This window comes from Leucopleurus acutus, assembly GCF_964270905.1.
Source record: "Leucopleurus acutus genome assembly, chromosome: 13".
NCBI lineage: Eukaryota > Metazoa > Chordata > Mammalia > Artiodactyla > Delphinidae > Leucopleurus > Leucopleurus acutus.
In genome coordinates this window covers 14080827-14099072 of record NC_139155.1, presented here as the reverse complement: position 1 = coordinate 14099072, position 18246 = coordinate 14080827, and the positions used below count along the sequence as shown (strand labels likewise).

Here is an 18246-nt window from a genome sequence, read left to right as displayed (position 1 = left end):
AAATAATGGCTAGCATTATCACCTTTATTTTTCTTCGCTCCTCCTCTACCTCTCTGCATTAGTCCCAAAAGTCACTACAGAAACCTCTCAGTGACTAGCACTGGAAATGGAGGTCCCATAGCAAGGGGGTGGAAGAAGAAGGAGCAAGTCTCAACCAGATATGGACAGGTAGAGTCTCTAAAGCTCAAGGTGCCTGAGGCAGGTATTCACTTTAGGAATTGGGACTGGTTTCACATCACTCTGAGGATAGTAAAATAATAAGAAAATAAGTTTAAAGAGTACCTAAAAAAGACACTCGAGGGATTTTCTACAGTCAGTACAATATCACATAATTATCCAATCCTTTGACACATAAAGTAATCGACATTACAAATAAACATCTACTTGTAGGAAACCAAATCAAAAAGAATTCAGTTCAGCTAAAGTAAAAATTGAAAGGATTTTAAATAACAGGAATGGGGAACATTTTCCACCTCATCATCATTAACTCCCTGCCTCCCCAGACCCTCCAAAAAATACCTGATGATAATGAACCATGCTGTGTGCATTGTCATGACTCCTCCATCCAACTAACAATGATTAAGTCGCACAGTCTACGCCATGCTCTGTACTAGGTACTGGCCTATGAGGAGTTTAAACCATACAGGTGGAGACTGAATCCTGGGACTTGGATTAAGGGGTTAACATTTTGTGATTTCCCTAAGTAGTGAGAGAATAAGGGAAGCATGTGGCAAAATAAGGATATTCAGTTCTAAAGGAAAAGACATCTGAACTAGCAAAAGCAAAGGAGAAGAGTAGATAGAAGTTAAATGCAGAGTTCAATTAGGAGGAGCTATGGCAAATTACCTTTAAAGAGAATGTTCACTGCAGAGTTGTCTGTAAGAGTGATAAACCTGTAAAATCTGGGGGACACTATCATGGAGAAGTGACAGGAACTTTGGAGTCAGACCTAAATTTAATTCCAGCACTGCTGTTCTATTTGCTGTCAGTTTGACTAAACCATTTAGCTTGTCCCAAGCTCTGTTTCCTCATCTGGCCGTGGAGGGTAGAATTTGCTGCGAGCTCACCTCTCACTCCCCCTGGGCCCTCTATAGTCTAGCCGTATCAGTGACTTGCAGCCCTTCCAAGAAGCCATGCTGCCTCACTCCTCATCTGGCACATGCTGCTCTCCCTGCACCTTTTTCCTTTTTTCTATTGTGCTATCCGACTCACCGTTTAAGATTTGACTTTGGCAACAACTACCTCAGTGAAGGCTCCCTACACCCCAACTGCAAGCATCATGTTCTAATGAGTGCAGAGCTGCAATCATCTCACCCCCAATTGCTCTCCAAGCCCTTTGGTTAATGCTGTAGACTTCTGGCAACTTATTCTTCCTCCAGATGCTGTCACTTCACTAGATTATAAACTCTCACTGAAGAAGAATCAGAATGTTTTTGCAAACAGAACTAAAGGGTTCAAAATACTTTTAATAACCTCAACTGTAAAGGTCAGTTTTATGTGTCAACTTGGCTAGGCTACAGATCCTAGTTAGTTATTCAATCACACATTAATCTAGATGTTGGCTGTGCAAATACCTTGTAGATGTGATTAAAGTCCATAATCAGTTGACTTTAAGGGAGATTATCCTGAACAATCACGGTGAGCCTGATTCACAAAAGGCTCTAAGAGCAGAACAGAGGGTTCCCCGAAGAAGAAACTGTACCTGTGGAGTGAAGCTTCTGCTCCTGCCTGCAAGTTCCAGTCTGCCCTTCCTGATGGCCTGACCTCTGAACTTAGGACCTGCCTAACTAGCCCCACAGTCACATGAGTCAATTTCTTACACTAAATTTCTTAATACAGAGATCTTACTGGTCTATTTCTCTGGTTTAACTCTAAGTGATAGACCAGCTCTTCACTAAATAAAGTCTAAACGCTATAGTCTAGCATTTGAGGCCTTTGATTACTTCCACCTAATCTATATTATCAGTATTATCTCTTATTAGGCCCTTGAACAAACCTCCCAAATTCCCCCCAAACTGAACTATTTATTTTGAAGGCAGCATGGTATAGAAAGAGCATGAATTTAAGTATTAGAGTTCAAGGACACCAGTGTGTCCTGGAGGAAAACATTTATCTCTCTGAGCCTAAATTCCCCCATCCATATTATGAGAATCATACCATTAAATTTAGGGTAGTATTAAGCTTAACTGAATAACACATGTACAACACCCAGGACAGTCCTGGAATAGTGCAGTTTAATAAATATTACTTATTATCCCAGAATAAAAATACATCTTTCCAACTCTGCCTCTATTTATATTATTCAACTTGCTTTAATTCTTATCCTCTCCCTATATTCTGACTGTTAAATTTCCACCAAGACTTATTTTTTCCTGTTATCATCACCCTAGCTAAAGTGAGATTTTCTTTATTTAAGATATGATAGTCATTGTATCACATTCACTTAACATTTTATATTAAAGTTGTCAAACATTTGTTGTCTTATGTAATATAGCATAGTATATGACCTATACCTGATAAGGTGGCTATGTGTATACATCTTTTACCTACTTTATTTAATTACAAGCTCCTTGAGAAGCTTGTAATTTTGTATCTGAATTTTGTATTTCTTGGTGTATCCTATGAAGCATCTCGCATTGTGCTGTCTACGCAAATATTCTCTGCATTATCAGATTAACGAATAAAAAACTATCAGCTGTGAAATCTGCTGACACAACAATCTAAAGATATCATATCCCTTCTCAATAACCCAAAACGTCAAGACAAATACCAAAAGGCAGCGTTTGGCATTAGACTATTCTGGACTCAAATCTCAGTTCCTCCACATCCTAGCTGAATGGCCTTTTGCAAATTACTTAAACAGCTTCAGTTTCCTGTTTTATACAGAAAAATTATAATGCCAACTTCCAGCACTGTTACGTTTAAAGTGGCAAAATAAATTTCAAATACCCAGCTGAATGCCTAGTTATATCCTCCACTAAAACACGTTTGTTTTTGTCTCTTTTCCTACCACGTAGGAAATGATTTCTACTCTAGCCAATTTCACATACATTTAAATAATGAAAATTAGTTGGGGTAAATTATTTAAGATGCATTACAGCATTATACAAAAATGGAATAAATACTACTGCTCTTCCTTCCATTACAGAAAAATAAAGTATGAAATTGAAAAAAGTTATCACTGGAAATGTCTGCAGACTATTATTATTAGTAATACACCATTCAGGTATACTACTTTTTAGATGATTTGGACATGGTAATAATCATTAGAGAATGAAGTAAAGGAGATGGAAGAGGCATATTATCCCTGGTAAATGACAGTAATATATTTTAAAAGAGTAAAGTGTTTTAATATAGTTAAACCATATATGTACTGTTATATTTTCTCAGTTGTATAAAGTATTATTAAAGAGCGGGGTTTTTTTGGCATTGAAAGTATGGGGGTTTTTTGGCATTGAAAGTACAGTAAACTAGGGACTAATTCTTAAAATGAGGATATATAGAAAGTTATGGAAATCTGTATTTAAGAATTTTAGAAAGATGAAAAAGGTAAGAAAAATGTATATTCCAGAAAGGAATATGTTCCTTTTAAAAGGAACATTTTGAATAAGTGATTTTATTTCTTTCCAGCTCCTAAACTTAATATCAGATAAAGTTAAATATATTGCTTTGAAACTGTTTTCTGATCACCTGTACTGTAGAAAGATACAGAATACTTATAACATGCTAAATAATTATAAAAATAAACAGAAAAACAACACAATTAATGCCATAGGCAAATGTAAATTACACAGCTATCTTTATAGCCTCTTAAGTTACAGGACCATTATTATTGATACACCTTTTTCCCAACTAAAGAAACAGAGATTACTGAGAAAAAAAGACACAGTACAACAAAAGCAAATGAGTTAGCTTAGTACAGCATGTACATTATATTAACTCACTACAGTTAATTTGATATAATTTCTTTCCTTAGTCTTATGATTTTACACCATCATCTGAATCTTCATTATACTTTCTGAACATACCTTGACTTCTTTACTAACACCTCTGGTAAGGTTGCAGTGAGACTTGATGATCAGCAAAGAAGCATAAGATGTCCATCCCACAAAACCAAGAACGACATTGAAAGCCAAAAAGAATCTGTCATAAGTGTGATAATAGGACAATCCTTTCAATGCAAGATTAATCAGCCCCTTGCAAAGGGAAACCTATGGAGAAAGAAAAATATAACTCGCCACATGCAAAGACAAAGAAAATCTAAGTTTCAAAGGAAGAAAAATTATTAAAGTAACCGTAGATGATTGATCAAAAACAGATTTTGATTGTTCAAGGATCTTCTTGCAAAGTATAAGAAAAATTCCTGAATAAAATAAATTTCTAAATCTTGATAAGAAAGGACATTTAAAATGCAAACTATCTATGAGATGTACAATGATTTTAAATGATTCTGAATGATTCATTTTGTGGAAATTATCTTCAAATGACACATGAAAGAAATGGTTCTCTAATATAGGTCCCTGATAGGAGATGCCCACATTTACCTGTTTTGACTTTCTCATATCAGATTACCCAAATCAGTTATAAAACATTATTAAAATAGCTTAATATTTTAGTGGAGAAGAATAGCTTGCCACTGTAAAACTATAACAAAAATAAGCATCAGAAATGCCATCATACTACTCAGGCAATGTTAGAAACCAAAAATAGAATTCTTTCTTACTTTAAAATTATATGACCATTTAAAACAGAGAAAATTAATGAAAAACATAGTAGGGCAGGAGTTGGGAAAAGTCAGAGCTTCAGTATGAACCATTAGATTTCAAATAGTGTGAAGCTAATTCTAAATGTACAGATATGTCATGTTCTAAAATATTATGCATAAATAAGTTGGATGACAGAAGCCTGGAATATACTTTCTCATTATAGAGAACAGCAATTGTTCATTTCCAATGTTAACCTAAAAAAATTTACCTATAACATTACCTGAAATAAGAGAAGTATGTCCATGTGGCTAAAGCAGCTACTTAGGAAATTCAACCCTTCCTTAAAGGTTCAGGAAAGCTCCCTGGCCTGCCCACTTTGCTCTCCGTCACCATACTTGCCCCTCCCCTTACCTGAATGATCAGCTATTTATATATACAAGGCCTGCATACTTACTGCTTCATCATACTTTTTCTGTTTTATATAAGATCTTGCTTTTCTTAAAATGTTGATCTGTTTAGAATCAGAAAGCGAGCTACAAAAGAAAAATAATGCTTTAGGTTTAAAATGCTTCTTTATTTTAATCACATTTTTTCTTGGTTCTTTGCTTAATTGAAAATAAAAAGATGGTGAAAATTGAGTAAAGACAGAAACAAACAAACAAACAAACTCTGAGCCAAATTGTATCACTGCTGGTTATCTGAACTCTTCCAAGAAATAACTTATAAATTAAATTTGGTTTTCTTGACTCAAAGTTTCAACTGCCAAACTCCACTTATGACAGTCATACAATACATCATTGGAAGAAATGTAATGCTTTGGCTAACACAGAAATTCTGATTAAATCAATGTAATTAATGGAACAACAAACAAGTGGTCTGAGTTACAACACTCAGCTCTCTCATGCTCATGGTAGACACAACAGACAGGGCAGATTCACTACGGTGCTTTGTACCCTTGAGCCAGACAGGGCCTGACAATTTTCATTATCAAAGAGATCCGAGCAGAGCTTAACCAACAATTAAAGTTAGTGAATAATTTGAATCTATTTGCTATTTTTGTATTACACCATATACTTTTTTGGTTTTCCTATCTTTCATTTCTCTTTCCACCATTTCCCTGTCCTTGTTTTACCACAGTAAAAACCTTAAATACAAAGGAGAAATACTCCTAATACTGCATAAGTAATTTTTAAATAAGTATATTTAAACACAAAATTGAATATATACTGCTTAACTAGCATCTACATTCCTAAAGTGAATACCTTTACATTTTAAAAGTGTAAAAAAGTTATTTAAGGATATATTAGGTTGGATCATTTGAAATTGATATTTTTATATGTCAAAAACTACTAAATTAAATTTTGACAAGTTCATATGGCTCAATAATCACTTGTCTTCTTTCTACTTGGTTTCAGCAGCTTCTAAAGAGATGAGACGGAGACTTTGTAGAAAGTTCGTCTTTTAAGCAATGTTATTAGTTTGGGTGGGTCACAGACATCTTTCAGAATCTGAAACTTGCTCTAGAAAAATAAATAATCCAAAATCTTACATATAATTTAAGAAAATTCAAGAACCCCAGAACTCAACTATGAACTCCCTACACTTCTATAGAGGCTTGATTAAGAATATGTGCCTACTCCAAGGGATCCCAGATCTTGCAACTCATGGGAACCCAATCACTTTGTCAGATTGTAGGAAAATCCCCCACCCCTGGACTCAATGGGATGTGGAGGAAAAAGGTACCAGGAAGCAAGAATACATGAAAGAAAAACAAATTACTTCAAACTGTTGCCATGATCCAGTTCTCTGTCCTTCAGACACCACACATTTTGGAATATCTTCCCAGAAGTCTTAGAAATGGAATTACTGGGCCAAAGGGCACAGGAATTCTTTGAAGGCTACACCTAAGATAAATTTTCCGAAGTTCTATAAAACCCTTCTAAGTTGATCTTCCTTCCCCTTGCTCTAATCCACTCCACTTCCTAAAACACTGATTACATCTTCTGATATACTTGAAATTGATATGGGTATATTATTGTCTACTTCATCAATTCTAAACGTCCTGGACTACTGATGACCATCTCCTTCTATTCTACTTAATTTCCCATTATCCCAAATATATACTCTCAGTTATAAAATGGTTAAGCTCTTCATTCTTCACCTATCTTGCCTTCACGTCTGAGTTATTGTTCATAAAGATCCTCCAGTCTCTGCTTTCCAAAATCAAATCTTATCATCCTTTATGGTCTACTCCAAATCTCACCTCACACCATTAGCACTTTAGTGTGGTCTCATCATCAATTTATTTCTCTTCAATTAAATTTTAACCTTCATGAGGGCCACTAATTATTTACATTAATATCAATAATACTCAGCAAAGTGCAAAGCACATAAAATGAATCAATAAATCTTAATTGATTAAAATGCTATAAGGAGAGGAGCTTCAAGATGGCAGAAGAGTAAGACGTGGCGATCAACTTCCTCCCCACAAATACATCAGAAATACATCTACATGTGGAACAACTCCTACAGAACACCTACTAAACACTGGCAGAAGACCTCAGACCTCCCAAAAGGCAAGAAACTCCCCACATACCTGGGTAGGGCAAAAGAAAAAAGAATAAACAGAGACAAAAGAACAGGGACGGGACCTGCACCAGTGAGAGGGAGCTGTGAAGAAGGAAAGGTTTCCACACACTAGGAGCCCCTTCACGGGCGGGAACTGCGGGTGGCGGAGTGGGGAGCTTCGGGGCCACGGAGGAGAGCACAGCAACAGGGGTGCGGAGGGCAAATCGGAGAGACTCACGCACAGAGAGGATCGGTGCCGACCGGCACGCACCAGCCCGAGAGGCTTGTCTGCTCACCTGCCGGGGCGAGCGGGGCTGGGAGCTGAGGCTCGGGCTTCGGTTGGAGCGCCGGGAGAGGACTGGGGTTGGCAGCGTGAACACAGCCTGAAGGGGGCTAGTGCGCCACAGCTCGCCGGGAGGGAGTCCCGGAAAAAGTCTGGACCTGCTGAAGAGACAAGAGACTTTTTCTTGCCTCTTTGTTTCCTGGTGCGCGAGGAGAGGGGATTAAGAGCGCTGCTTAAAGGAGTTCTAGAGACGGGCGTGAGGCGTGAGCCGTGGCTATCAGCGCGGACCCCAGAGACTGGCATGAGATGCTAAGGCAGCTGCTGCCGCCACCAAGAAGCCTGTGTGCGAGCACAGGTCACTCTCCACACCTCCCCTCCCGGAGCCTGTGCAGCCCGCCACTACCAGGGTCCTGAGATCCAGGGACAACTTCCCCGGGAGAACGCACGGCACGCCTCAGGCTGGTGCAACATCACGCCGCCCTCTGCCACAGCAGGCTTGCCCCACACTCTGTACCCCTCCTTCCCCCAGGCCGGGGTGAGCCAGAGCCCCTGAATCAGCTGCTCCTTTAACCCCGTCCTGTCTGAGCAAAGAACAGACGCCCTCAGGCGACCTACACGCAGAGGCGGGGCCAATGCCAAAGCTGAACCCTGGGAGCTGTGCGAACAAAGAGAAAGGGAAATTTTTCCCAGCAGCCTCAGGAGCAGTGAATTAAATCTCCACAAACAACTTCATGTATCCTGCATCTGTGGAATACCTGAATAGACAACGAATCATCCCAAATTGAAGAGGTGGACTTTGGGAGCAACGATATATATATATTTTTTTCCCTTTTTCTCTTTTTGTGAGTGTGTATGTGTATGCTTCTGTGTGTGATTTTGTCTGTATAATTTTGCTTTTACCATTTGTCCTAGGGTTCCGTCTGTCCGTTTTTTTTTTTTTGTTAGCACTTCTTATCATTGGTGGATTTGTGTTTTTGGTTTGGTTGCTCTACTCTTTTTTTTTTATTACTTAAAAAAAGCTTTTTTTTAATGATTATTTTTTTATTTTAATAACTATTTTATTTTATTTTATTTTATTTATTTATTTTCTCCCTTTTATCTTGAGCCTTGTGGATGACAGGCTCTTGGTACTCCAGCCAGCTGTCAGGGCTGTGCCTCTGAGGTGGAAGAGCCAAGTTCACAACATTGGTCCACAAGAGACCTCCCAGCTCCACATGATATCAAATGGCGAAAATCTCCCAGAGACCTACATCTCAATGCCAAGACCCAGCTCCACTCAATGATCAGCAAGCTACAGCGCGGGACACCCTAAGCCAAACAACTAGCAACACAAGAACACAACCCCATCCATTAGCAGAGAAGTTGCCTAAAACCATAATAAGGCCAAGACACCCCAAAACACACCACCAGACGTGGACCGGCCCACCAAAAAGACAAGGTCCAGCCTCATCCACCAGAACACAGGCACTACTCCCCTGCACCAGGAAGCCTACACTACCCACTGAACCAACCTTAGCCACTGGGGACAGACACCAAAAACAAGGGAAACTACGAACCTCCAGCCTGTGAAAAGGAGACCCCAAACACAGTAAGTTAAGCAAAATGAGAAGACAGAGAACCACACAGCAGATGAAGGAGCAAGGTAAAAACCCACCAGACCTAACAAATGAAGAGGAAATAGGCAGTCTACCTGAAAGAGAATTCAGAATAATGAAAGAAAAGATGATCCAAAATCTTGGAAATAGAATGGAGAAAATACAAGAAACGTTTAACAAGGACCTAGAAGAAACAAAGAGCAAACAAACGGTGATGAACAACACAATAAATGAAACTAAAAATTCTCTAGAAGGCATCAATAGTAGAATAACTGAGGCAGAAGAACGGATAAGTGACCTGGAAGATAAAATAGTGGAAATAAATACTGCAGAGCAGAATAAAGAGAAAGAATGAAAAGAATTGAGAACAGTGTCAGAGTCCTCTGGGACAACATTAAACACACCAACATTCGAATTATAGGGGTCCCAGGAGAAGAAGAGAAAAAGAAAGGGACTGAGAAAATATTTGAAGAGATTATAGTGGAAAACTTCCCTAATAAGGGAAAGGAAATAGTTAATCAAGTCCAGGAAGCACAGAGAGTCCCATACAGGATAAATTCAAGGAGAAAAATGTAAAGACACATATTAATCAAACAATCAAAAATTAAATATAAAGAAAACATATTAAAAGCAACAAGGGAAAAACAACAAATAACATACAATGGAATCCCCATAAGGTTAACAGCTGATTTTTCAGCAGAAACTCTGCAAGCCAGAAAGGAATGGCAGGATATATTTAAAGTGATGAAGGGGAAAAACCTACAAACAAGATTACTCTACCCAGCAAGGATCTCATTCAGATTTGACAGAGAAATTAAAAGCTCTACAGACAAGCAAAAGCTAAGAGAATTCAGTACCACCAAACCAGCAATTTATAACAAATGCTAAAGGAACTTCTCTAGGCAGGAAACACAAGAGAAGGAAAAGACCTACAGTAACAAACCCAAAACAATTAAGAAAATGGTAATAGGAACATACATATCGATAATTACCTTAAATGTAAATGGATTAAATGCTCCAATGAAAAGACACAGACTGGCTGAATGGATACAAAAACAAGACCCATATATATGCTGTCTACAACAGACCCACTTCAGACCTAGAGACACATGCAGACTGAAAGTGAGGGGATGGAAAAAGATATTGCATGCAAATGGAAATCAAAAGAAAGCTGGAATAACAATTCTCATATCAGACAAAATAGACTTTAAAACAATGACTATTACCAGAGACACAGAAGGACGCTACATAATGATCAAGGGATCAATCCAAGAAGAAGACATAATAATTGTAAATATTTATGCATCTGACACAGGAGCACCTCAATACATAAGGCAAATACTAACAGCCATAAAAGGGGAAATCGACAGTAACACAATCATAGTAAGGGATTTTAACACCCCACTTTCACCAATGAACAGATCATCCAAAATGAAAATAAATAAGGAAACACAGGCTTCAAATGATATATTAAATAAGATGAACTTAATTGATATTTATAGGACATTCCATTCCAAAACAACAGAATACTCTTTCTTCTCAAGTGCTCATGGAACATTCTCCAGGATAGATCATATCTTGGCTCACAAATCAAGCCTTGGTAAATTTAAGAAAATTGAAATCGTATCAAGCATCTTTTCCAACCACAATGCTATGAGACTAGATATCAATTACGAGAAAAAAATCTGTAAAAAATACAAACACATGGAGGCTAAGCAATACACTACTTAATAACCAAGAGATCACTGAAGAAATCAAAGAGGAAATCAAAAAATACCTAGAAAAAAATGACAATGAAAACACGATGACCCAAAACCTATGGGATGCAGCAAAAGCAGTTCTAAGAGGGCAGTTTATAGCAATACAATCCTACCTTAAGAAACAAGAAACATCTTAAATAAACAACCTAACCTTACACCGAAAGCAATTAGAAAAAGAAGAACAAAAAACCCCCAAAGTTAGCAGAAGGAAAGAAATCATAAAGATCAGATCAGAAATAAATGAAAAAATAATGAAGGAAACAATAGCAAAGATCAATAAAACTAAAAGCTGGTTCTTTGAGAAGATAAACAAAATTCATAAACCATTAGTCAGACTCATCAAGAAAAAAAGGGAGAAGACTCAAATCAATAGATTTAGAAATGAAAAAGGAGAAGTAACAACTGACACTGCAGAAATACAAAGGATCACAAGAGATTACTACAAGCAACTATATGCCAATAAAATGGACAACCTGGAAGAAATGGACAAATTCTTAGAAATGCATAACCTGTGGAGACTGAACCAGGAAGAAATAGAAACTATGAACAGACCAATCAGAAGCACTGAAATTGAAACCGTGATTAAAAATCTTCCAACAAACAAAAGGCCAGGACCAGATGGCTTCACAGGTGAATTCTATCAAACATTTAGAGAAGAGGTAACACCTATCCTTCTCAAACTGTTCCAAAATATAGCAGATGGAGGAACACTCCCAAACTCATTCTACGACTACCATCACCCTGATACCAAAACCAGACAAAGATGTCACAAAGAAAGAAAACTACAGGCCAATATCACTGATGAACATAGATGCAAAAATCCTCAACAAAATACTAGCAAACAGAATCCAACAGCACACTAAAAGGATCACACACCATGATCAAGTGGGGTTTATCCAGGAATGCAAGGATTCTTCAATGTACGCAAATCAATCAATGTGATACACCATGTTAACAAATTGAAGGAGAAAACCCAAATGATCATCTCACTAGATGCAGAGAAAGCTTTCGACAAAATTCAACACCTATTTATGATAAAAACCCTCCAGAAAGTAAGCATAGAGAGAACTTACCTCAACATAATAAAGGCCATATATGACAAACCCACAGCCAACATCGTCCTCAATGGTGAAAAACTGAAACCATTTTGTCTAAGATCAGGAACAAGACCAGGCTGCCAACTATTATTCAACATAGTTTTGGAAGTCCTAGCCATGTCAATCAGAGAAGAAAAAGAAATTAAAGGAATACAAATTGGAAAAGGAGAAGTAAAACTGTCTCTGCTTGCAGATGACATGATACTATACATAGAGAATCCTAAAAATGTCACTGGAAAACTACTAGAGCTAATCAATGAATTTGGTAAAGTAGCAGGATACAAAATTAATGCACAGAAATCTCTGGCATTCCTATACACTAATGACAAAATATCTGAAAGAGAAATTAAGGAAACACTCCCATTTACCACTGCAGCAAAAAGAATAAAATATCTAGGAATAAACCTACTTAAGGAGACAAAAGACCTGTATGCAGAAAACTATAAGACATTGATGAAAGAAATTAAAGATGATAGAAATAGATGGAGAGATATACCATGTTCTTGGATGGGAAGAATCAACATTGTGAAAATGATTCTAATACCCAAAGCAATCTACAGATTCAATGCAATCCCTATCAGACTACCAGTGGCATTTTTCACAGAACTAGAACAAAAAATTTCACAATTTGTATGGAAACACAAAAGACCCCGAATAGCCAAAGCAATCTTGAGAAAGAAAAACAGAGCTGGAGGAATCAGGCTCCCTGACTTCAGACTATACTACAAAGCTACAGTAATCAAGACAGTATGGTACTGGCACAAAAACAGAAATATAGATTAATGGAACAGGATAGAAAGCCCAGAGATAAACCCATGCACATATGGTCACCTTATCTTTGATAAAGGAGGCAAGAATATACAGTGGAGAAAAGACAGCCTCTTCAATAAGTGGTGCTGGGAAAACTGTACAGTTACATGTAAAAGAATGAAGTTAGAACACTTCCTAACACCACACACAAAAATAAACTCAAAATAGATTAAAGACCTAAATGTAAGTCCAGACACTATTAAACTCTTAGAGGAAAACATAGGCAGAACACTCCATGACATAATTCAGAGCAAGATCCTTTTTGACCCACCTCCTAGAGAAATGAAAACAAAAATAAACAAATGGGACCTAATGAAACTTCAACGCTTTTGCACAGCAAAGGAAACCATAAACGAGACAAAAAGACAACCTTCAGAATGGGAGAAAATATTTGCAAATGAAGCAACTGACAAAGGATTAATCTCCAAAATTTACAAGCAGCTCATGCAGCTCAATATTAAAAAAACAAACAACCTGGGCTTCCTGGTGGCGCAGTAGTTGAGAGTCCGCCTGCCGATGCAGGGGACACGGGTTCGTGCCCTGGTCCGGGAAGATCCCACATGCCGCAGAGCGGCTGGGCCCGTGAGCCATGGCCGCTGAGCCTGCGCATCCGGAGCCTGTGCTCCGCAACAGGAGAGACAACAACAGTGAGAGGCCCACATACTGCAAAAAAAAAAAAAAAAAAAAACCTAATCCAAAATTGGGCAGATGACCTAAGCGACATTTCTCCGAAGAAGATATACAGATTGCCAAGAAACACATGAAAGAATGCTCAACATCATTAATCATTAGAGAAATGCAAATCAAAACTACAATGAGATATCATCTCACACCAGTCAGAATGGCCATCATCAAAAAATCTACAAACAATAAATGCTGGAGAGAGTGTGGAGAAAAGGGCACCCTCTTGCACTGTTGGTGGGAATGTAAATTGATACAGCCCCTATGGAGAAGAGTATGCCAGTTCTTTAAAAAACTAAACATAGAACTACCATACGACCCAGCAATCCCACTACTGGGTATATACCCTGAGAAAACCATAATTCAAAAAGAGTCATGTACCACAATGTTCATTGCAGCTCTATTTACAATAGCCAGGACATGGAAGCAACCTACGTGTCCATGGACAGATGAATGGATAAAGAAGATGTGGCACATATATACAATGGAATATTACTCAGCCATAAAAAGAAACGAAATTGAGTTATTTGTAGTGAGGTGGATGGACCTAGAGGCTGTCTTACAGAATGAAGTAAGTCAGAAAGAGAAAAACAAATACCATATGCTAAGACATATATATGGAATCCAAAAAAAGAAAAAAAAAAAAGGTCATGAAGAACCTAGGGGAAAGATGGGAACAAAGACACAGATCTAATAGAGAATGGACTTGAGGACACGGGGAGGGGGAAGGGTAAGCTGGGACAAAGTGAGAGAGTGGTAATGTATATATGGTATACACTACCAAATGTAAAATAGATAGCTAGTGGAAAGCAGTTGCATAGCACAGGGAGATCAGCTCGCTGCTTTGTGACCAGGTAGAATGGTGGGATAGGGAGGGTGGGAAAGAGGGAGATGCAAAAGGGAAGAGATATGGGGATATATGTGTATGTATAACTCATTCACTTTGTTATAAAGCAGAAACTGACACACCATTGTAAAGCAATTATACTCCAATAAAGATGTTTAAGAAAATGCTATCAAAATATTGCAGACCTAAAAAAGGAAGAAAAATAAAAGAATGTACCTTGCTATTCTTAAAGCACCTAACAATTTGCTAAACTAAATAAAAAAAGGGAAAAAAAGCTTGTCTGGAAATAAATTACTTAAGCTAATTTATGTTCTCAAGTGAAGTCTTAAAAAAAAATAAGAAACATTTTTAAAGAGAAATACTTGTTACGTTACATTATATACATATTTTATATGAAATATTACACTATATATGGAGTATTAGAAACCATGGTCAGTCTAATTTATATTTTTCTAAATGGACTCTATAAATTTAGGGACATACCAAAGGTTCAGAATGTGTCTGGAATTCATCAAAATGTTCTATACAAACCTCACTGTTGCATTATGACATTAAAGACTCTTATAAACGTGTTCCCCATGTAATTTTTTTAGTTTTCCATAAGTTGAGAATGACTGCAAAATAAGTCTTAGTATCACATATTTTATTTATTTATTTATTTTTTGCTGTACGCGGGCCTCTCACTGTTGTGGCCTCTCCCATTGCGGAGCACAGGCTCCGGACGCGCAGGCTCAGCGGCCATGGCCCACGGGCCCAGCCGCTCCGCGGCATGTGGGATCTTCCCGTGTCCCCTGCATCGGCAGGCAGACTCTCAACCACTGCGCCACCAGGAGAGTCCAGTATCACATATTTTAAACATAAAGAAGTTTTGTGAAAAATAAAAAGTCCAGAATATAAGGTACAATATTTTAACATCCATGTAAAAAAGACAAAACAAATAACAACCAAAGAAGGGGGGTTGGCAAGGGAGTAATCAAAGGAGTAATGTATACAAATTAAAATGAATAACGGGGAGCTGCACGTGCCAATGCTGGTAAATCTTGAAAATCATACTGAAGGGAAAAAAAAGAGAATTGTAGAAAAAAAAATTGGTAGATTTTAAAAATAGGGATTCAATTATATTACACCACTTTACTTCTTAAGAAAAAAAGAGAATCTAAAGAAATATGGTAAAATGTTAACATTTTTAAAACCTGGATTGTAGGTACAAGGATTTTTGTTATAGTCTTCATTCTTTTCAGTGTGTTTGAATAATTTCATAATTAAAATCAAAAATATGTAGCCAAAGGGATATATACATACACATACATAGGTACACATGATATATATATAGACAGATACATAAGAAACTGCAGCTACACCTCCAGGAACAAAGACTGTAAAGACTGGAACACACCAGGCACGGGAACTTTTTATTATCATCTGTGTGACTTTTATTGTGAAGATGTATTACTTTTTTTTTTTCTTAATTCATTTATTTTGTTTTATTTATTTTTGGCTGTGTTGGGTCTTCGTCGCTGCGCGCTTTCTCTAGTTGTGGCGAGCGGGGGCTACTCTTCGCTGTGGTGCGCAGGCTTCTCATTGTAGTGGCGTCTCTTGGTGAGGAGCACAGGCTCTCGGTGTGCAGGCTTCAGTAGTTGCAGCACACGGGGTCAGTAATTGCAGCACACAGGCTTAGGTGCTCCGTGGCATGTGGGATCTTCCTGGACCAGGGACTGAACCCGTGTCCCCTGCATTGGCAGGCGGATTCTTAACCACTACACCACCAGGGAAGCCCCAAGATGTATTACTTTTTCATTCACATTTTACTAACCAGATTTTTAAAATAATTAAAACATTAAAATTTAACCATAGTTTCTGGCTATGATGGAGAAGCTTTGGCATACCAATGCTCCCACCAGGAACAACCAGAAAGCCTGATAAAACAAAATTAAAAATAAATTTGAAGGTACTGGAGAGCTAGCAGACCCTTGATGGTCTTAAGACCATCAAGAATTGAAGGGTTTGGACCCTAGAAAGAAATCACACAGAAAATTGTAACCCTTAGGGCATCCGTACACAAGGAAAAAGGCTGAGAATTTGGGCAGATGGCTGCTGCCAGGATGTAGAGAATCCAACAAAGCCTTTGGCAATCTTATCAGACTGTAGAGATAAAAATTAAGGTTTGCAGCATCCCATGAAGCCGGGACTTGAGGACCCAAAAGAGAATAAAAATAAGAGAACAATATACAATTTTCATTCTGGATTTTTTAAAAAAAGACATGAAAAGGTTATCTGGAATTACTTAAACTAATTTAATACAGATTCTGAAGTGAAGTCTTAAGAAAAATGAGAGAAGGAATTTTTATAAGCAAGAATTTATATATGGAGAATTCAGATAAAGAAACAGAGGCCAAGTGCTGGTAAGAGGGAAGGTGAACTTTACACTCAGCTGAATTCTTCAGCTGTTTAGGACAAGAGGACAAGAAGTTGGGGAGAAGGCACCTGAAAAGTAGGACAGTAATCTCAAGATATATGAGAGAGAAAATCTGATGTTTAGGAGGCACCTAAGAGGAAGGGCTCTAGCTAACACAACAAGCTTCAGCTGAGATCCCTGGGTGGCTCCACTCTAAGAGCAGACACAAACCAGTGGGAAGAAGAGACAAAGAAACAAACTGCAACACAGCTTTGAGTCAGCTACTGCTCTGCGCCTGTCAGAGGTTAAGGTAAGACCTCTCCAGAGAATGAGATAATCCAGAGCTTCTAAAACTTTTAATGTACAATGATAAGGGTTCATTTAAAAACTACCAGACTCAACAACAGGACCAACTGACAAAGGACAACAGTAACAAACTCACAAACAATACGGTTATTGGTGTTATCAAGTACAGACTTTAAAATAATTGTGGTTAATATATTCAATAATGGAGAATAAGACAGAAAATTGCACCACGTATCTGGAATCTACTTTTTACATAAATTGAAATAAAAATCCTAGAACTGAAAAACAAGTGATAACTGATAGCCACAAACTAGACAAAGCAGAAGAGAGATTTGGTATATCAGAAGATAGGTCAATAGAAAATATCTTGCCTCAACCTTGAAGAGCAGAAAGAAAATACAGAAAAGACCATTTAAAAAATCAACCATACACATCATTGTGAACAGGAACATATATATATATATATATTTCTCCTGTATATATACACACACACACATATATATATATATACACACATAATTGGAATCACAAAGAGGGAGAAGAGAGAGAATTTGGCAGAAGTAATATTTATGATAATAGCAATGCAACATTTCTACATAGTAATTTGTATGAAAATTTTTCCTCTATTGACAAAATCTTTTATATTGAAAACATCAAGTTTTAAAAGAATCTATTATCAACATGTTAAGCTTAACTAAAAAGCAAAAGAGAAATAAATATTAATTGTGCACATTTCTTTGCTGTGATTGCTATTGTTTCATCTTTTTTCCATAGTTATATGAACACTGTAGAAGAAACTAAACCATGTTTTAGAATTATCAAGACTTTCAGCATTTTTTCAGGGTGAACTAGTGTTTGGAGGGTGAAATCTCCTTAAAATGCTACCCTTAGAAGTATTATATATTCTTTACTCAGATTTTTATTACAAAGATATTTCATTTGCATTTACAAATGATATTTTAGAGATACCTAATGATACCTACTCCATTCCTTTTTAGAATATCTATTTAAAGGAAAAACTATATCAAGAAGACAAAGACAGAAAAATCAGGAAAAAAAAGTATTTATAGAATAATTTGTACTCCTTTAGACTGACCAATGACATAGAATCTTCTCTTTCATGTCATAATAAAGTAAATGAATATTTTCCAACATAGGTATGTGATGTATAAAAGTTACTTTTTAAAAAAATATTTAT

The 18246-nt window shown here is 37.3% G+C and overlaps 1 protein-coding gene across 2 annotated transcripts in view; it reads right to left on the bottom strand.

Moving 5' to 3' along the window:
- The window catches only part of PIGN (phosphatidylinositol glycan anchor biosynthesis class N), a 109413-nt gene that overhangs the window by 56359 nt on the left and 34808 nt on the right, over positions 1-18246 (bottom strand). For both annotated transcript variants that reach the window (XM_082852561.1, XM_082852562.1), the window contains 2 exons: positions 5161-5239; positions 4029-4211 (listed from right to left, as the gene is read on the bottom strand). In XM_082852561.1, coding sequence (XP_082708687.1) covers positions 4029-4211; positions 5161-5239 — 262 coding nt within the window. The remainder of the gene's footprint in view (positions 1-4028; positions 4212-5160; positions 5240-18246) is intronic.